Here is a 20,448-nt window from a genome sequence, read left to right on the forward strand (position 1 = left end):
CCCGCGTCCGCAGCCGCCATTGGCGGAGAGCCCGCGCTCGGCCCCGCCTCCTCCGCTCTGCCATTGGTCGGTGCGCCGAACGGGGCGGGCGCTCCGCGCGGGGTCCTTTCTGTCCGCGGGCGCGCCGTCATTGCGACATCACCGCGCGCGTTCCCATGGCCCCAGCCCGGCTGCCCTCGCGATGCCTGCCGTCGTGCGCCCGCTCCGCTTCCGGGGCCTCGGCTGCGGCTGCGGGAGGAGGGCGGGGACGTGGGGGACCTCAGCGAGGCCGGGCCCGCCCCGCCCCGCTCCGCCCCGCCCCGCTCCGTGCGGGCCTTGCTGGAGAGCGGCGAGCGCGGGCTGGCGGCCGCCGGCAGGTGGGGGAGCGGGGCGTCCGGGCGGGCGGCGCGGCCCGGCGGTGGCGTGGGGAACCCGCTGGAGACGAGCGGCTCCGGGGCACCTTGGCGTCCCGCTGCAGGCGGCGGTCGCGGTGCCGGCCCGAGGCCGGCGCTGTGCGGGGCGGGGCTGAGCGCGGGGCGATCAGCTGCTGCTGCTGCTGCTGATGCTCGGCCGGCTTCTCGGCCGCCTGCGCAGGGCGCTGCTGGCTCGCGTTCAGCCGAGCGTCGGCCCGCAGCTCCGGATCCTTTTCCTCCACGCGGCCTTCCGGCCGCTCTGCCCCAAGCCCGCAGCGATGCCTGGGGTCGTTGTGACCAAAGTGCGGGACCCGGCGTGTGGTGGTGTCGAACCTCGTGCCGTTGGCATCAGCCGTCGATCGGCCTGACCGGAGCCCTCTGCAGGGTCTTTGGAATCCTTAGGCAGATTATAGGCGGATGGCGTAGCTGAGGGGCGATGGGAGACAGGGAGGGGAGCATCCTGCCGTGCCACCGGCAGCCCGGGGACCACGTGCTGTGGGTGCCGGCACGAAGCTCCTCCATCCGTCAGCACGGGAGCTGCGGTTCTGGCTGCAGCGGCAGGAACTCAGCGCAGCCCTGCAGAGAGCGGTCCGGCAGCACGAGAAGAAGATGACGGCCGTGGAGTGCGAGAGCCTCAGCAGCGTCTGCAGCCCGCGAGGAGCTGAGCGGGGCTGGTAGGAGGAAGCTGTGGGAGTCCTGGGGAGGGACTCCCAGAATAGCAGCGTGAGTGGCAGGATCAGCTGCTTCCTCCTGACACCGTTTCCTTTGAGAAGCCAGTCCCCATTGTCACATCTGTGGGGTTGCACAGAACGCACAGGCATGTGGTAAGTTTAGGTTGGATATCAGGACAAACTTCTAAACAGTAAGGGTTGTTGAGCACTGGAATGGGCTCCCTGGGGAGGTGGTTGAGTCACCATCCCCAAACATGTTTAAAAACTGTTTGGATGTGGTGCTCCGGGACATGATTTAGAGGAGGGTTGTTAGAGTTGGGGTACTTTGCTCAGGTCATGGTTGGACTCGATGCTCTTGAAGGTCTTTTCCAACGTGAGCGATTCTGTGATTCTGCAGGGACACAGTGTGTTGGACTGCTGTTTGTTGCAGAGCACCAGCACAGGGCAGGACTGGGGACTGGGAAGATCACAGAAGATCGCAGAAACACCAAGGTTAGAGAAGACCTGTAAGATCATCCAGTCCAACCGTCCACCTATTACCAATAGTTCTCACTAAACCATATCCCTCAACACGAAATCCAAACGTTCCTTGAACACCTCCAGGGTCGGTGACTCCACCACCTCCGTGGGCAGCCCATTCCACTGCCTGACCACTCTTTGAGAGAAGTAGTATTTCCTAACGTCCAGCGTAAATCTCCCCTGGTGCAGCTTGAAGCCATTCCCTCTAGTTCTGTCACCAGTTACATGAGAGGAGAGGCCAACACCCAGCTCACTACAACCTCACTTCAGGTAGTTATAGAGAGCAATAAGGTCTGCCCTGGGCCTCCTCTTCTCCACACTAGCTGCTAATGGATCGCTCCATTAATGCAAAATTGCTGTAATTAAGAGCAGGTAAATGCTCCTGCACAAGACTGGGCACTGAGACCTTTGTGTCTGTCAGTGATTCTCCAGCACGTTCTGTGTTAGCTGCACGGGGCTGCTTTCCTTTCTAGGGCCTGGGAACAGATGACAGCACTCTGATCAGAGTGATGGTGTCCTGCTCCGAAAAAGGATCTTTTTAGATCTGCTCTTCTTACCTGTATCCTCTCTTCTTTTCTGCCCTCTTTCTTCTCCCCTCTCGTTCATCACTCTTCTCCCCCTTACAAGCTCCTCTCTTCCCTTTTTCCTTTGTTCTGCTCAATCTTTTCTCTCCTCTCCTTCTCTCCTCTCCTCTCCTCTCCTCTTTGTTGGCAAGAGGGCTCCGAGCTCCCTTGCTGGTGCGGAGAGGCTCAGACTCCCTTGCTGGTGCAGAAGGAACGATGAAGGACCTTTACTGAAGATGCTTACAACCTTTTATACCCGTGCAACAGCAACTTACATGTAGGAAGCAGGAGCCTCGTGTGTGTTTACGTCTGGCTCAAGTTACTGCTAAGTTTCTTTACTCATTAGCAAGATAATGACTTTCTTTATCCCACATCTCCCCCTTCGCTATTAAGAGAAAAAGAAGCACGGTTCAAAAACAATCCTAAAAGTAGCTAAACTAAAATTAATACACTGAACAAGGATGGGTTCTGTAGAGTACAAACAGCAGTCCATATTAACCAGTTCCAACGATTCCAATTCTTATGATTCCTTGGTGACACAGTTGACAAAGTGCGTCTTGTCGCTGTGAGTCCAAACCACTGATGAAAGTGCTGTGGTCATGTTACAGCAGATGATGAGACGGATGGCCAGACCCCCCAGATTCGCATGAGCACCCACTGGACACCCCAGGACTCCTCTGGGACATCCCCAGACCCTTCTGGATGACTCCAGGACCACTCAGACCCACATGAGAACTCCCTGGACCCTACCAGACCCTGCTGGGCCATTTCCAGATCAGCCCAGGGACTCCTCAGAGCTCTTGGGCCCATAGTGGGAACTTCCAGATCCTTCCATGGTGCCACAGGACCAACCCGGGGACTCCCTGGACATCCCAAGGTCACAGAATCACAGAATCGTAGGGGTTGGAAGGGACCTCCAGAGATCATCGAGTCCAACCCCCCTGCCAAAGCAGGATCCCTACACCAGGTCCCTCTGGGATATCTCCAGACTCTTCTGGTTGAGTCCAGAAGAGCCCCCTGGAGCCCCCAAACCTCTCTAGGATGTCTCATGCAGATCCTTCTGCATGATTCCAAGTGGGGATAAGAGGGGATAAAGGAGGGTGTGGGTGGGGTGAGAAAGGGGTCAGTGGGACTTTTTTGGGCTGGAAAGGGGGGTTGTGTGGAATCTAGGGGGGGAAGGTGTGAGTGAGTGGGACTGCTGTGGGGTGGAAAGGGGTTCTGGTGATGGAGGGAGGGATGGAAGGGAAAAACTGGGGAGTTGTGGGGAGCTTCTATAGAGTGTAAAAGAAATAATTAAAAAAATATATATATTAAAAAAAAAAATAGGAGGACCCTGGGAACTACAGGCCAGTGAATTCTCACCTCTGTGCCTGGGAAGATCATGGAACAGATCATCCTGGATGACATGCTTGATCACATGAGGAAAGGGCGTGTGATCCGTGACAGCCAGCACGGCTTCACCAGAGGAAGGTCATGCTTGGCCAGTCTGGTGGCCTTTTATGATGGAGTGACGGCATCGGTGGACAAGGGAAAGGCGACCGATGTCATTTACCTGGACTTGAGCAAGGCCTTTGACATGGTCCCCCGCCACATCCTTATCTCCAAACCGGAGGGATGTGGATTTGATGGGTGGACCACTCGATGGATAAGAAACTGGTTGAAAGGCCACAGACAGAAGGTGGTCATCAATGCCTCCATGTCCAGGTGAGGCTGGTAATGAGTGGCTTCCCCCAGGGGTCTGTCTTGGGATCGGTGCTCTTTAACATCTTTATCAATGACATCGATGACGGAATCGAGTGCACCCTCAGCAAGTTTGCTGACGACACCAAGCTGAGTGGTGTGGTTGACACGGTTGAAGGAAGGGATGCCATTCAGAGGGACCTCGAGAGGCTAGAAAGGTGGGCCTGAGTGAACCTGATGAGGTTCAACACAGCAAAGTGCAGAGTTTTGCACTTGGGCCGGAGGAATCCCAGGCATCCCTACAGACTGGAAGGAGCGGTCCTTGAGAGCAGCCCTGTGGAGAAGGACCTGGGGGTCTTGATGGATGAATTAACATGAGCCAGCAGTGTGCCCTTGTGGCTCGGAAGGCAAATGGTATCCTGGGCTCCATCAGAAGAGGGGTGGCCAGCAGGGACAGGGAGGTGATTGTTCTTGGTTGTTCCCCTCTTGTGAGGCCCCATCTGGAATACTGCGTCCAAGTGTGGAGCCCCCAGTACAAGAAAGACAGGGAGCTGTTGGAGAGGGTCCAGAGGAGGGCCACGAAGATGATCAGGGGACTGGAGCACCTCCCCTATGAAAACAGGCTGAGGGAGTTGGGCTTGTTCAACCTGGAGAAAAGAAGGCTGAGGAGCGACCTCATTGCAGCATTTCAGTACCTAAAAGGAGCCTAAAACAGGAGGGGAATCAACTCTTTGAAAGGGTTGATGACTGCAGGACGAGGGGAAATAGTTTGAAGTTGAGGGAGGGGAGATTTAGGTTGGACGTTGGGGAAATTCTTTACAGAGAGAGTGGTGAGGTGCTGGAACAGCTGCCCAGAGAGGTTGTGGATGCCCTGTCCATCCCTGGAGGTGTTCAAGGCCAGATTGGATGGGGCCCTGGGCAGCCTGGCCTAGCATTAAACAGGGAGATTGGTGGCCCTGCATGTGGCAGGGGGGTTGGAGATTTGTGATCCTTGAAGTCCCTTCCAACCCTGGCCATTCTGTGATTCTGTGATTCTGTGATTCTGTGATTCTGTAAAGGGGGTCTAGGGCAGAGAGTGGGGGTTGTGGGGGGATGACTGGGGGGAGGAGAATGAAGCTTCCATGAGTGGAAAGGGGGCCTGGGGGAAGGAGGGAGGGGAGAGCTGGTGGTTGTGGGGGGCTACTATGGGACATAAGGGGGGTCCTGTTAGGGAATATTGGGGGTCAAAATGGGGGAATGGACTCTAGAGGTCAGGAAGGAGGGCATGGGGGGTACAGGGGACTCTATGGATCAGAAAATGGGGTCAGGAAGGAGGGGGGCAAACTGAGGGGACTGGGGGATGGTAGGAGACTATGGTTCAGAATAGGGGAATTAGAGTGGGGGTATTTGGGGGGACAGGGAATTCTGGAGGTCAGGTAGAGGGGACTGGGGGGGGGATGAATCTGCGGGACAAAATGGGAAGACGTACGGGGGGGGCGGGAAAGGGGACACAAGGGATCAGAGTGGGGGACTGAGGAAGGAACGGGATGGGAGGGGGCCAGGCATGGGACCCTGGGGGTCAGAATGGGGAACAGGGGCAGACACTGGTGGAGGAACAACTGGGGAGGGGTGGACGAGGACTCCATCGATGAGAATGGGGGAATTGGAGGTGGGGACAGGGGAGAGAGTGGAACCCCAGGGGTCAGACTGAGGGACTCCAGGGGTTGTAGGCGACCCGTGGTGGAGGTGGGGGGAAGGCAGTGAAATACCCTGGGTGGGGGACGGGGGGCACGGGGCCTGAAGCCTGAGTGGGGCTCGAAGGGCAGTGGGGGGCGAAGAAGACCGGGAGAGTGGGGGGACGGAGAGCCCTCAGGGATCTCCTGGGGAGGTGGGAGAGCGACTCGGGGGAGGGCAGAGCTCCAAGGATGGGATGCAACAGGCAGGCATCAAGATACTCCCCTCGATCCTCCTTCCAAGCGTCTCTCTATGCAATTATCTGGATATTTCCAACCATACAAACACCATAATCCTCAAAGGAAGAGGAGGGATTGATGTGGGGTGCTCTGTTCGGCAGCAGGGATTAGCACATCGGTTTAAGAACCAACGTGTGAGTTTAGCAAAAGGAACCCATGAGCGATAGTTCCGAAACTTTCCGTTTCGGCTTCAGGGGGGAGAACAGCCTCGTTTCTCCTCCGGAACTTCGCACGGGGACACAAATGAACGCTTCTCCCTTCTGCCTCGATGACTGTGCCTCGCAAGAAGCCTCGATCGCCGAGGTTCGCTGCTTCGGAGCTGTTCCAGCCAGAACCGCAGCGACCGACCGCGAGGTACGGGGGCTTTCGCTCGGTCCCCTCACCCAGGATCCCCGAGACAACAGAGCGGCCGGGCAGCTCTGGCGAGAGCGGCTGACGCGGCGGGGACGTCGCCAGGGCAACGGCTCTGCATCCGCGCCCCCGCCGAGAAGAAGCCTCTGGGAGGGCAGCCTCGCGTCGCTGCCCACCACAGACGGAGAGGAGGAGTCGGGCTGTGAGGATCAGGCGGGCTGTTTCAGCGAGGAGAAACCGTAAGCCGCCCGTACGCGGGACTACACCGCAAGGAGGGTTGCGATCGCTGTCGGTGAGCGGTAAGTGCGGGGGCTCCCGTTAACGAGCCGGCAACGGGGCGAGGGCAGAGCCAGCAGTACCGGCAGCGGGGCGGGGCTGATCAGTCACACCCCATTAGGCTATCGAGTAGTGTTAGTGTGCCCCCAGATGGACCCCTGGGGGACAGCGCTGGTGACCGGCCTCCGCCGGGATGTGGAGCCACTGACAACAACCCTCTGGCTTCCACCATCCAGCCAATTCTCTATCCACTCGAGAGGCTGCTCCTCAAATCCATCTCTCTCCAATTAGAGATAAGGATATGGGGCGGGACCATGTCAAAGGCATCACACAAGCCCAGGTGCATGACATCAGTTGCCCCTCCTTGGACCACCAGTGCCGGCACTCCCAATGTAGAAGGCCACCAGATGGCTCAGGCACGATCTGCCCTTGGTGAAGCTGTGCTGGCTGTCTTGGATCGCGTCCTCATCTCGCATGTGTCTGAGCATCTCTTCCAGGAGCATCCACTCCAAGATCTCCTTGTGCTCAGAGCTCTGCCTGGCAACCATCTGCCTTCCTTTCCCCTGTTCTGGATTTCCCTTCCAGCTGTGTTCCCCGTGAAAAGGCAAATGGTTTCTCACTGTACAGCTGTTCCAGTCAAGCTTAATGTGGCCTTCAGACTGCCAGCTCAAATCTTTGTCTCAGTGCTGTCAGAGAGAGAATGTAAATGTTCCCCTTGTGGACGGCAGTGTTGGTTTGAAACTCCCTGCCTACAGTTACAAGCAAATCCACCTTTGCAGAGCTCCTGGCAATACAGTTCCCAGCTGCAGGCAGGAGTGCTCACAAGCCCTCTGGGGAAAGGAGAGGCCTTTCAGAAGCCCTCATGTTCCCTATGCCCCTGCCTGCTCCTCGTCCCCACAGAGCTCCCCTGCGGTTCTCCCACGGAATTTCTGTTGCTGGGAGGGAGCTATGGGGATACGAGGGGACACATCAATTCTTCTGCACAGGAAGTGTGCACGGCCAGCAGAGATGGCTGCCGTCCTGGGAATCCGCTCTTGGAGAGCATGGGCCTACCGGGCCTTGGGAGCAGCTCTTGTTGCCACCCAAACTCCTCTCTCAAAGCACGGCTCCATCACATTAGTTGATGGCAACAGACACGACACCAGCAGACCGACTGGAAATAAGGCCAATTTATTTTTATTGGGAGTACTGCGTCCAGGGCTGGGGCCCCAGTACAAGAAAGACGCAGAGCTTTGGATCGAATCCAGAGGAGGGCCACTAAGATGATCAGAGGGCTGGAGCACCTCTCCTATTGAGAAAGGTGGAGGGAACTGGGCTTGCTTAGTTTGGTGAGGAGAAGGCTCCGGGGAGACCTCATTGTGGCCAATTCTTGAAGGGAGGATATAAAGTGGAGGGGGAACGGCCGTTGACGAGGCTGGATAGTGACAGGACAAGGGGGAATGGTTTTAAACTGTGGAAGGGGGGGCAGAATTTGGTTAGATGTTAGCAGTTCTTCCCGCGGAGGGTGGTGACGTGCTGGAACAGCTTGCCGAGAGGTGGGGGATGCCCCATCCCTGGAGGCGTTCTAGGCCAGGCTGGATATGGCTCTGGGCAGCCCGGTCTGGTGGTCGGCGACCCCGCACATAGCAGGTGGGTTGAAACTAGACGACCTTCAATGCCCTTTTCAACCTAGGCCATTCAATGAGTCTTTGATTCTACGATCTTCCATTCACAGGTGGAAATCTGGACAGCTTCCCAGCCCCCTTGCCGAGAGCTCCACCGCGGTCACCACCGTTGGCTGCACCTTCCCCTCTGGAGCGACGCGAGCATCGAGCACTATGGAGGTGAAAAGAACAGCGCACGGAGCGTTACGGGCTGAGCGCAGGCAAGTAGTGCAGGCTGGGCTCCAGCCCGGCTCTCAGGATCTGCTGCCTGTGGAGCTTACCAGGGGAGCTGCCGCTTCAGCTCCAGCTTCTGCCGGTTTCTTTCCGCTGTGCTGGCAAAAGCCTCTTGCTGATGGAGGTGCGGCTCCAACCTTTGGAGCACCTGAGCCACTCGTGGGGAAAGGAGGCTGCAGCAGGAGGAGAAAGTCATCCCTTGGGCTCTGCTGAGCCCCCCTGCCTCTCCCCTCACCCAGCCCAGCATCCCCGTGCTGCCGCGTGTCCCCACCCTTGCACCCCGCCAGAGTTTTTGGCCGGGCCGTGCCTGTCCCCGAGCTGCAGGGTCACAGCTGCCCGAGTGCCTCAGGCAGCCAGCAGAGCCCGCACACACTTACTCAGCATGCAGTGCCAGCTTGGTCGCTGTTCCCATTTTACTTCCCGGCAGAGGATCCACATCCTTCCTCCACCTCCTCTCCACTTGCTGTCCCCTGGGCTGGGCTGGAGGATGCGGAGCACGCATGCTCTGCCTGGCCATCAGCTGCCAAAGAGGAGACGCTGTCAGCAAAGTGGCTGGGAGCACGGGGCTGTTTCTCAGAAGCCCTCTGTCAAGGGCCCTGCAGCAGGCCTCGGCAAGCAGGAGACTTGGCCCTGCCAGCCCACGGCTGCCCGCCGCCCTTCCCTTCTCCCTGCAGGGCTCTCCCTGTGAGGTGCCAAGCTCTCCTCCCAGGGAGGAGCAGGCCAGCCCCTGCCATGCTGCACGGCGCCTGTCCCACTCCCCACCCCCTCAGTCCTGCTGAGCTCGCAGCCTGGCTCAGAGGATGGCGGCTGTTGCCAGCAGGCTCGATCCCTGACAGTACCTGGGGTGGACGCTGGTCCGCCCCTACGCTCCAGCCTTCCCACACCGCCCTTTCTGCCCGTGCTTGCTCTACTTGCTGCTGGTGCATGGGCCACGTGCGGTCTACTTCTTTCCACAATGCAGACACTTCCCGGAGCTCCTGCAGAGACACAGCAGCATACAGGATCAGCCTCAGCCCCTGGGACTTTCCTTCAGCTCCACGCTCCTGCTCCTCGCCTCTGGCAGCCGGTCAGCACTGTTTTGTCCCTGAAAGACCAGGGGCCCTAAAGGCAGGACGGGATCCGCAACTTGTAGCAAACGTGGCTCAGAGGTCGTATTCCACTCTCATGGCCCCTGCTCAAAATCAGAGTGCTGTGGCAGGTGGCAGGCCAGGAGGCGAGAAAAGATAGGGAAGGTGTGCAGCACCCTCCATCTACTGAAGAGGAGCTGAAGGAGCGGGTAGAAATGTGAAATGATGGCACCCCAAGGGCTGTGCTCCAGGTCACTGCACACACAGAGGCTTTTGCTTCCCTCCCTGTGGAAGCACTCAAGGCCAGGCTGGGTCAGGTTTAGAGCAACCTGGTCTAGAGACAGGTGTCCCTGCCTACAGCAGGGGATTGGAACTAGGTGGTCTGAGTGGCCCCTTCCAACCCAAACTTCTCTATGATTCTACCATTCTGTCATTTGTGCAGTCTCAAGCAGCACAGTCCCCGTAGCAAGGCAGGGCCGGTACCTGCAGCACCCTCTTAGACTCCTCTGTGGCAGGGAGTGCAGTGCTGGTCTGGGCAGGAGTAGATGCTTCCTTCTGTCCCGCTGTCTTCGTCCTGCGGGAGCTGCCTGCACATGGCGGGAGCGCGCTGCAAACAGACACAAGAGGAGTCTGCAGGAGCCCAGGGCACCTCAGTCTCCCCCCGTGCTCCCACAGCTGTAAAGATGGGCTCCGGTGCAGTGCGGAGAGACCCCTGAAGGGAGAAGAGCTTCTGCCATCAATGGGGATCAGCATTCAGCTCCCCCAGGGATCGGGGGCCAGGGTGGAACATGAAGCTGGTGTGTCTGCCTCGAGCAATTGTGCCACGTGCTTGCCATCCCTGGAGAGAACGGCTCCCACTGGGACACGTGTGTCAGGAGCCTTTCTGGGTGCTGAGAGCTGGCAGCTCCAAAGGGGAGGCTACTCCTACACGAGCACACGCATCTCCTTCTTCTTTTCACCCAAGGCTCTCACCTGGCAGAAGGCTCCTTCGCCACATCTTTCTGCCTTGAGCTTGGCTTGCGCTGCAGCAGCATGGAGGGGGGAAGTGTCTTCCGCCTCTGCAGCAGCCTGCCGGCAGAGCCCCCTGGAACCAAGACAGAAAGAAGTTCTTCAGAGCAGCCCAACGGACACAGCACGTGAACCTGGATCCAGCCACCCGGCACGGGACAGGGCCCACCTCCCTACAGCTGGGACCCGTTCCCTCACCTCTACTCATCTTCCGCTCTACTGCAGCTTTCTTTTCCGCGGCAACCTCTGCTCTGCTCTTTTCCACAGTGAGCTGAAACCTGGAAACAAAGAGTGACAACCCTTGAAGAAGGATGACCTCCTACCCATGCAGCTGTTGGCGGTATTTATCTATGTGCTATGCAAAGCGTGGCATCCTTTTCCTTCCTGGCCATGCCAAACCAGCACACGTAGCCCAAATTCCTCTGCACGTGCAGTCCATTCTCTCTGATGAGAATCGGGACAGCTTGGGCACCAGTAACACAACCATGATTCCCAGGAGCCAGACTTTCCAGGATTTCTACCCAACTGGATGCCGAGCACGGAGACCCAGCAGGGCACGTCTCAGAGGAGGAGGTGGGAAATAAGCCTGTCTCCTGGCCAGCTAAGTGCTGCAGAGGAAATGCGCTCACCTCGGGAACACCCGGATCCCATGGGCAGTGGTCTCTGGCCCGAAGTCAGCAGAATCTTCTGTCCAAAATCTCTGCAAAGGGACACAGACCTGCTGGAGGCTTGCCAAGGCCATTTTTTCATGGCTCTTCTTGACAGGAAGCAAGCCTGGCTCCCATGCCAAGAGAAAGCTGCTCTCCACCAAAGCCTCTTCCGTGAACATCAGAGCTTTGTTCTGCTCTGAAGGAGCAGGATGGCCAAATAGAGAGGCTGTGCAAGAGCACTGCCAGGCTTTCTGCAGGGGCAGAGATCCAGGAAATCTCTTTGCTAGTGGAGAAAGCCGTGGGGACAAGCATTGGACTGGCCTGCCACATCCAGGCTGGCCAGCAGTGATCTGATGGCGCACCCTCAAAACCTCCTCAACTTACAGTGCGGAACAGAGAAAGGATGGTGGCATTGCTTTCCAGCGTTGCAATGCAGCTGCAGAAGAACCTCATGAGGAGGAAGTCGTCTTGGCACGTCATAACGCCGATGTTCTTAAAGACAAATGAGACGGGCTCCCTGTTCCTCAGGAGGTGACAGTATAAGAGCACGCTCTCTCGCACGCAGCGCAGCACCACGTTCAGCGGGACGCCGGAGGCTCGCGAGAGCTGCCGGTAGTTGAGCGACTCAATCTTGACATCGTCTGCAAGGAGAAGGCACAGCCTCACTGCCACAGCAAGCCACATTCCCATGCAACATGATCGTGACCAAATCCCATAGAAAAGGTCTTTCGGAGAAACAGCTCTTGAGCTGTGGTTCCTTCGGGATGAACTCACGCTGTACCCCGAGCTTTGCAGACAATTCTCTGCTGCTCCCGGCCATTTCCAGAGAGCAGGGATAACACACCCAGCCAGACGTGGGACAGGAAGGGGAAGGTGGCTGCTGCCTTCTCACCAGGGATGATGTCATTGGGTGACTGGAGGTCCTGCAGCCACAGCACCCCGATGTCCAGCTGGAAGACAGGCCTTAGCACCGAAACTGCCTCTTCTTTGCTGTGGAATTGCTCTCGGACCCCAGCAAAGACCCCGAGCCCCGGAACCAGGACTCCCTGCACGGGGAAAAGACAGAAAGGCTGACGAGTGTGTACTTTAGGGGCGGCAAAAGCCACAAACATCAAGAGCATGGGGTCACTGCTCTCCGCCCTCCCCACTCCTGATGGACAGCAGGGTGAGATGGGGCTCTCTGGAAAGCTTTGGAAAAATCTGTGATCCCTGCAAGACAGTCACCTTCGCATAGTATTTCCCAACATCCTTTGGCTAGAGAAGAGCCCGGGCATTTACAGCACAGGGCTTAAGCCTGGGACTTATTCCCAAGGACATCCTTGGCATAGGGCCAGAAAAAATCCCCCACCCATTTCTCCCTTGGCTCTCCCCGTTCTGATCACAGGGCAGAGCAAAGCCCCTGCGTGTGCCGAACGTTTGCTCAGGGCAGCTCTGGCCTTGGGTTTCCCTCCCAGTTGGCCAACAGGCTGCTCTGGGCACCCGGCTTGGGCTCAGAGTGCTGCTCAGTGTGGTGCTCAGGGAGGGACTGCTCTGTGAGGCCCACACTCTTGGCGGGACTGAACCTCTCTCCAGGGCAAGGGCCACCAGCATACCAGCCCACCTTGTCCAGCTTCATCTGTTCCAGGATGTAATCAGACACGGCATCCCAGACCGCCACAATCTCTGCAAAGGAAAGAAAAGACATGTCATGCTCCAGGACAGCCTCTTCACAACTGCTTGGCAAGCTCCTCACACAGACAGTGATCGATACAGGCACACGCACACACCCCAGAAAAGCACCGCCATGGCTAGCGGAGCTGGGCTTTGCTCTGATTTCAGCCTTATTCAGGGCCCCGAGGGGAAACGGGGACATAGGAAACCTGTGGGACACAGGATGCCTTTCCTCCCAGAGCAGGAACCTACGGAAACACCTGTAGGTGTGTTCTCCCAGGGAAACCTGGTCTTGGACTGCCCTATCACAGGGGACTGAGCATGCCTAAAGGAACCTGGGGGCTCTGGGCAGCTCTACTATTGGGACCTGGCTGCCACGTGGTCCCCAGAAGAGCTGGACCCTTGGGCAGGGCTCTTGCAGCAGCCCCCAGCCATGCCCAGCCAAGCACAGAGAGCAGGAGCTGAGGCTTTGGACAGCTAACAGCCCCGTGCGATGCCTTGGGAAGGGAGTCCGGAAAGCCTTACCTTTGGTAGAGAGTTCCAGCAGCGTTGGGAACGTGTAGACCAGCTCCGAGCTGAGGCTCACAGTCCAGCAGCCTTCCATGTCACTGGCCGACAGCCCTCAGCTCAGAACTAAGGATGCCCTCCACAAACAAGGCTCCTCAACCAACCAACAATTCTCCGCAAAGTGCCCCTGCTCCTCCACGTGTCAACAAAGGTCACCCAGTGCAGCCTTGCTGCCCCTGAGCCAACTCCTGACCGCAGAAGGACAGAGCCCCTGAGCAGTGCTGCAGCAGCGCCCAGGCCTTGCAGGGAAGTGCTGGCACTGATGCTGCCCTGCGGAAGATCTCCTTGTGATGCAGCGCATCGCACTGTGACATCAGCCCGGGTCACCTGGAGCTCTGTTGGGTCACTGGCATGGAGAGGAGATCTCCTCTTCCAGGAGGAGTTCCAGTTAACTTACTGAATTCTGTTATGAAAGAACGCAAGCCTAACTTTAATGGCTTAGTAAGAGAAGTTGTTTCACGTCTGCTTAATAAACAAAAACCTGTGCGTTCACAGGCACACACACACCTCACGAGGTTGAAATATCATTATTGACAGTCACCGTGGTTTACTCGGCAAATGGCACGAGAACTTGCCACGTGTCATACAGGCTGAAGCTGGTGAGCTGCTGGCGACGCACAACGATGATGACACTGCATCACGGCTGTGCCACGCTGATGTCACATGTGGTCTCCTCTGGTGGTGGCACAGAGTTCACCACCGTGTGTGTCCCCGTCCTCGTGGCAGACAATGATGGGCACCAGAGGGCTCCAGTGTCACTGAGTCCGGCTGTAGGCAGGCCTGGAGGGGTGACAAAGGACAGCAAGAGGCTCAGAGACAGCACGGTGACAACGCGGGGCCACCAGTGCCTACCTCTGTGTGGTGATCACAGCACAGGGAATAATGTCATCCAAGGGATGGTGACACACGAGTGATGGCGACACCGGATGACGGTAACAACAGTGACAGCCAGGGATGGGGACACTGCATCACGGCTGTTCCACATCGAGGTCACCCTGTGTCACGGTGTTACCTGAAGACAGTGACACTCGATGACACCCAATGGCATCCAGTGAAGGTGATACCCAACGATGGTGACACCACCAACCCCATGTCACACCCCACGTGTCCCCCAACTGTCCCCAGCCCCCCTCCCTGTACCCCTCCTCGTCACCTCTTCAATGAGGATGGCACCGCGCTGCAGTTGTGCCACCATGGCAGGGGGGACAGCTTGGGACAGTCATGGACAGCCAGGGTGACAGCGACACCAGGCTCCAGGAGCTGTAGGACGCTGATGGGGCTCTCGAGGTAGACGGGTTGGTACGGCCCCAGATTCCATGGTTACAGTGACAGTGTGGACTTCGGGACAGGCGGTTGTCCCGGTGCTGGCATCCGGTGCTGGGACCGGGGGGGGGGGGGGGGGCAGACAGGTGGACCCTGGGGGTCAAAACGGGGGAGGCACAGAGGGGAGGGGTGGGCACCTTCGGCCCACGGAGCCGAGCGCGTTCCACCGCCGCCTCCTCCTCTCCCTCCCTCCCTCCGCCGCTCGGGCGCGTAGCGCTTCCCCACGCCGCTCTTCCTTCCCTCCACCCCCTGCCGCTCCTCCCTTTTCTCCCCCCGGCCCCCTCCGGGCCCCGTCCTCCCTCCCCACCGGCTCCGCTCCCTCCCCCGGCTCCCGGGGGTCTAGCCGAGCTGCCCTCCCCCTTCACCGCCCCTACCCGGCACCGCGCCCCTTTCCCCGGGCCGTGCCGGGGATTACGCGCAAATCGCCTCGGCCTTAACCCTGTTTGCGGCCGCTCGGGCTGTCGGGGAGCTCCCGGGGTGTGCGGACGGCCCTTCACGCCGCCTCTCCGTTGCCCCGGACCGGACCGGACCGGACCGGCGACCCCCGGCCCTCATCGAGCGACCTTCGAGCTCGGCGCCCCCTAGACTCGCAGGAGGGGCCCGAGGGGGTGAGAGCATAAAGGGCAGCCCTACTGAGCAGCCCCTTGCCCCCGCTGGGGGATCTGGGCTCAGCAGCTGGTCCCGCGTATAGGGCGAGCACTGCGATGTAGTCCTTCGAGGCATGGGTCGGGACGCGATCCGTGGCTGGGACGTGGGCTGGGACATGGGCCCTGCGTTAAATGCAGAGCAGAGATGGACACCGTGTGCATCCGTTCATGGGGGCACCACGCCTTAAGGAGCAGCACATTTCTCTGCCCTCCACCAAGCCTTTTATTGACACACTGAGTGTTTACTTGGAGGCTTCTCAGTTTACGAGTTACCAGCATACCCTTGAACCAGCATACCAGCCAACGTCTCATGGCTCTTCAAGTGGAGCTCATGTCTCCTACAAACTCAACCCTTTCACTGATTGTTTTTTTCCTCTTGCTGTACAACAGCAGGGTATGTGAAAGAGCAGAATTTCAGAGGAGATAGGAAACAAAGCTCCATCACCACGTGAAGCCACGCTGTTCTTTTCTCCAGCATTGCTGTGTTGCTTTCGTTCCAGCCTGCCCTTTTGAGTTCACAGCTGCCAGGTTTGATCACAGAAAGTAATCACTGGGTTGTCTACTTGGTAAGTGCAAACATCAGGAAAGCAGTTGGAATTCACAAGAATAGAAGAAAGGAAATTGCATTGCTAATATTTAAAGATATAGTCATTTTCTTTGTGGTTTTAGGCTTTCATACAGAGCATTAGGATACTGCAAACTGAGGGTAGTTTGCAAGAAGTAGCAATTTTTGCCTCTCCTGCCCTCCCTCTCAGTAAAAAGGTGAAGTACCTTCTGTATTTTACTAAGCCTACTAAGTTAAAGTGGTGCACCACTAACTCAAGCCCAAAGAAGTGCTGCAGTGGTATAGCTCATCGGGAGACTGAAACTGCTGCAGCTCTTCCAGCAATAGAAAAAAAGAACTATTTTTGTTGACCGTGAGTTTATGAGTGGTCTGTTGTTGAATTGCTTTTGTTGAAGGGTTGTAACCTCAGAAGGGAGCAAGCCAGATGACTGACAGCAGGTTACTTTTTTGATGATGGTGAGAAATTGCATGTGGTTGTCCGAGGATGTTTGGTCTCCTTCCCTTTACCCCCAGGTGAGAGATACTGCTAAGGAATACCATCCTACAAAAGCCTGTAGACTAAGAATTGGTGTCAGAGTCATATTAGCTCCCCTACTTACCACGTGATGCACTGGATAATCACACGACTGCTGTTCTGTATCCTTTGACATCATCCAGCCTCTGTAGCCATGGCCATGCTTTGTGGCAGAAGTGGTCTGCTATTAAATATTTGTCATCCTTGCACCCTGCTGAACCACAAAAGCCAAAAACAAGAAACAAGACTCTTATTTAAGCTACTTCTTCAGCTCCAGCCCTATACATATTCTACTACCTTAAAGTTCAAACCGGTTCTTGGTGTCCCTTTTGCCCCATTTTTTATTTCATATGCCTTAAATCTTACAGCTGTGACTAGATAGATAGACAATTTTGTTCACCTCATTTCATCCCCTGGAGTTCAAAACTTAGTTTCCATTAGTGGAAAGCTAGTATAGGCCCCTGAAGACTACAACAACCTACTTAAGCTTAAGGTATGTTTCAAGGTCGCGTTGGATAAGGAGGAAAGAAATCAGCTCCTACTAGCTAATGAAAACTGCAATGTCATTTCAGATCAGGCCTGCCAGTTTGGGCTCCAAGATGCCAAATTTGTTTTTTCACTTCTTTTTGTTCAGGGGATAGATTCAAACCTGCTGACAAGCCTGCCCTTAGTGATTTCCCCTCATGTGAGCTTTGCTCACCCTATCTGAGAGCCCCATTTTACAGAGACCAAGGTCTGTGCACTGCTTGACAGAACTAACTGAAAATCACAGGCCAAGTACTCCTCTAAAAACATGTAATTCTGTCAAAGCAGACATGGAATTTGAGGACAGGTGTCAAAACCACAGGATTATTTATTTATTTCTTTGTTTATTTTTAGGGGCATGCTGCTGTGTTTGCAGAGGGGCAAGAGAACTGAAGGCAAGGGAACTTAAGTTGAGGAGGTGCTGCCCACTAAAATAAACCATGGCACCTGTCCCCTGAAGGAAGGGGGTGGTGGTCTGGGAGGAAACCTTCCAGAGGTCTACGGTTGAACCAGATGATATTCATGGCCTTTTCCTACCTTAACGATTCTGTGAGTCCAGAATTCAGAGAGCAATCTTCACAGCTGGCCTGGGAGCAGGAAGTGAGCATATAGCTGGTCTGCCAAACTGCATCAAAACATCTCCATGAGGGGAGATGGAGTTTGTTTCATTTCATCCTGGTTTTTTGACTTCGTTCCAAGTTGTGTCTTTGTGTGTTGTTTTTATTTTCTTTTCCTTCAAGTTTTTCCACTTAGTCTAGACGTTTGGGTTTGAATTTCTCAGTAGTCCGCTGTATACGCTGCGTTCAAAGATGTCTCATATCCTTCTGTCTCTTCTGTTCCCTGCCCTTAATGACTCAGTGAGAACTGGATCAGAGTGAATGCTTCATTATTGACTTTTTTTTTTTTTTTTTTTTTTTTAAACATGAAACGCATTGAAAATAGTAACACATGCCTGCCTTCTCTAAGCAAAATATTTTGGCTGTGTTGGACACGCTGAAACATACAGATTTTGAATTCAATGCAAATGTTTTGTTTAGACATTGACAACAAAACCCCCATCTCTTGAAGTACTTCCATTCTTCATGGAAAACAAACAAACAAACAAACAAACAAAACAACAAAAAAGCCTTTCCATTGAAGAACTTGCCATTTTCTTTCCCTAAATTGAGGCAGGAAGACCTTAAAACAATGATTTTTCTTCATATTTTTTTTTTCCAGCATTGCCTTCAGCATGTACCATATAAAGAATATATGCTAATGTTCATCAACTGATGCTAGCATCAAATTTCCTTCTTTTCTTGGCACATAATACGCACGCCTACTTTGAGTAAATTCTTCAAGGAAATGTTGCTCATTCTCCTCATAGTAGATATGCCAGTTGGATTCTTTTCTGTTAAGTAATTTTGGATGACATCCAAAGGTAAGGTTTGATCAACGGGGTAACGGGGTAGTTCCTGCCAGACAGATAGGTGGTAACAACCCACAGGAAATGGATTACAAGCAGAGAAAAAAGCACTTAGTTTTCAACCCTTCAGATAGAGCCAAAGTAACACAATGGGTTAAGGAACACATTTAAAACTAAAGGTATGTTTTATTATTGGCCAAATCCTGATACCTGTCTTGAAGCCCGCTCCTTTCTCTTTGTGAGGGCATTCAGACAAAATGCTGTAGAAGTTCTGGATTTCTCCCACTTCACAGTGTCTGTTGCTTGGGAATATTTCGTGCAAGGAACCTGAAAAAATGCTTTCGCCCACACTTTCTTCACAGGCTTTTTCCACCTTGTGCTTTTTCTTGTCGTTATTATTCCTCTTGTTACTGTAATTGCTGCTTCTGTATGTATCTGTACAAGACAGGATGCTTTTAAACAGTTCCCCACTGTTTTCAGTGTCACAAGGTGGAAGTTATTAATGCAGCTGGCAGGAATGTGTCTGTTGCCTTAGGGAAGGGCTGCAGGAAGCAAGAAATTGCAGTGAGAAGAAAGCCCTGCCCTCAGAAAAGAATTTTAGTGAAGGACCAGCAGAGGTATGGAGGGACAACCCACCTGCCACTTCATTGCCTTCTTCTTGTTTTACTTCCCCTTCTCAGTATTTTTTCTCAGATGTTAGCATCTCCTACTTTCTCTGTTGTTCTACTGACTTGATTCGGAGATATCTAGCAGGAGGTTGATGTGTTTCTCATTCAGTATTGTCAGGGCATTAGGAAAAGTATTAACAGCAGGTTGTGTGTTTATGGCCTCAAGTTGTGCCAGGAAGATTCAGATTGGACATTAGGAAAAATTTCTTCTTCAAAGGTGTGGTTAGATGCTGAAATGGGCTGCCCAAAGAGATGGTGGAGTCACCTTCCCAGGAGGTGTTCAGAAAACATTTAGATGTCGTACTGAGGGACATGGTTTAGTGGGGAAATATTGGTGGTAGGTGGATGGTTGGACTGGATGATCTTGAAGGTCTTTTCCAACCTTGGTGATTTGATGATTTGATGATGATGAAGAGGACTACAGTGATCAGAATGGGGGAACTGGAAGGGGGAAAAAGGGGAGGGGAGGCGCAACCCCGGGGGTCACACAGAGCGACGGGGGAGGTTGTGGGCGACCAGTGGCGGGGGGAGGGCAGGAGGGCAGTGAAATACACGGGGCGGGGGAGGCGGGGAGACACAGGGCAGCTACCCCCGCCGAGCGGAAGCCCCGAGCGCCACAGAGACCCCGCGGGGCCAACGCAGAGCGGCACGTGGCCCCCAGCCCCCTTAACCCCGGCCCCGCCCCGGTGCCCCCCCCGAACACCCACCTGTAGAAGCTGAGGCGGCGCTCGGAGCCCCGGGGTGCGCCGCCCCACTTCCGCACGGCCGCCTCCTCCTCGGGTCGCGGGGCTGGTGACGTCACCCAGCGGGGACGGCGCGGCGCACGCGCTGAGGCGCTGTCGCCACGGGGACGCCATCACGCATGCGCTGTCGCCGGGGGGGCGGCTTTACGCGCTGCAATGAGGGAGGGCGCGCCGTCTCCACGGCATCAGATGGAAAACGGCGCTTGGAGACTGCAGCTGCGGGGCAGCAGCTCAGCACAGCGCTGCCGATGACTGGAGCCGAGCGAGAAGCGGACTCCGCTGGGCCGGACTCCGTGCCGGGCTCGAACGCGCCTCGATCCGCGCGATCGCTCCCTCTCTTCCGGGGCTGCCCGGCTCAGCCAGGAGCCGCTCCCGGACACCGGGCGGGTCCCGCCTCTCGCGGTCAGCCGCCGCTTCTCGCAGCCCGGCAGCGCCTCGCCGCAACGACGGAGGACGGCTCGGTTCCCCCTCCGAGGACAGCCGGATTCTGACGGGGGACGGACGGGGCCGGCGGCGGTGCCCCCGCGCCGCCTTCCCCCGACCGCGCGGCGTCCCCGAGGGCGGCGGCGGGGCAGCGGGGCAGCGGAGCGGCGGAGCGCCGCTTTCCCCGCACGGAGCCCCGCGGCTCCTCCATCCCGCCGGCGCCATCGGCATCACCATGGCGGCGGCCCCGCGTCCGCAGCCGCCATTGGCGGAGAGCCCGCGCTCGGCCCCGCCTCCTCCGCTCTGCCATTGGTCGGTGCGCCGAACGGGGCGGGCGCTCCGCGCGGGGTCCTTTCTGTCCGCGGGCGCGCCGTCATTGCGACATCACCGCGCGCGTTCCCATGGCCCCAGC

At 56.3% G+C, this 20,448-nt stretch overlaps 1 protein-coding gene and 1 long non-coding RNA gene across 10 annotated transcripts; one reads left to right on the forward strand and one right to left on the reverse strand.

Moving 5' to 3' along the window:
- Positions 1-277: 277 nt before the first annotated feature.
- Positions 278-8,209, forward strand: LOC149911908 (uncharacterized). Its single transcript, XR_016462760.1, has 3 exons — positions 278-6,131; positions 6,234-6,427; positions 8,119-8,209. It is a non-coding gene; the product is annotated as an uncharacterized LOC149911908 (long non-coding RNA).
- On the reverse strand, positions 7,565-20,185 carry LOC149911909 (uncharacterized). 9 transcript variants are annotated; one of them, XM_090133141.1, is made up of 17 exons: positions 18,413-19,407; positions 17,335-17,661; positions 16,358-16,483; positions 14,377-14,600; positions 13,731-14,235; positions 13,182-13,647; positions 12,607-12,668; positions 11,899-12,052; positions 11,391-11,647; positions 10,986-11,056; positions 10,555-10,634; positions 10,321-10,432; positions 9,832-9,955; positions 9,121-9,258; positions 8,659-8,801; positions 8,329-8,454; positions 7,565-8,219 (listed from the first exon to the last, which is right to left on the reverse strand). In XM_090133141.1, exons 6-17 carry the CDS (start codon positions 13,258-13,260, stop codon positions 8,099-8,101), a joined length of 1,467 nt encoding a protein of 488 aa, XP_089989267.1. In that variant the 5' UTR covers positions 13,261-13,647; positions 13,731-14,235; positions 14,377-14,600; positions 16,358-16,483; positions 17,335-17,661; positions 18,413-19,407; the 3' UTR covers positions 7,565-8,098. The 9 variants fall into 9 exon arrangements, with proteins under 9 accessions (XP_089989267.1, XP_089989266.1, XP_089989272.1 ...); XM_090133140.1 differs by having other exon boundaries at positions 16,358-16,486; XM_090133146.1 differs by lacking the exons at positions 17,335-17,661; positions 18,413-19,407 and adding an exon at positions 19,578-20,185.
- Between the last annotated feature and the right edge of the window lie 263 nt (positions 20,186-20,448).

Source organism: Phasianus colchicus, unplaced genomic scaffold (genome assembly GCF_987193195.1).
Source record: "Phasianus colchicus unplaced genomic scaffold, bPhaCol1.hap1.1 HAP1_SCAFFOLD_53, whole genome shotgun sequence".
Classification (NCBI taxonomy): Eukaryota; Metazoa; Chordata; class Aves; order Galliformes; family Phasianidae; genus Phasianus; species Phasianus colchicus.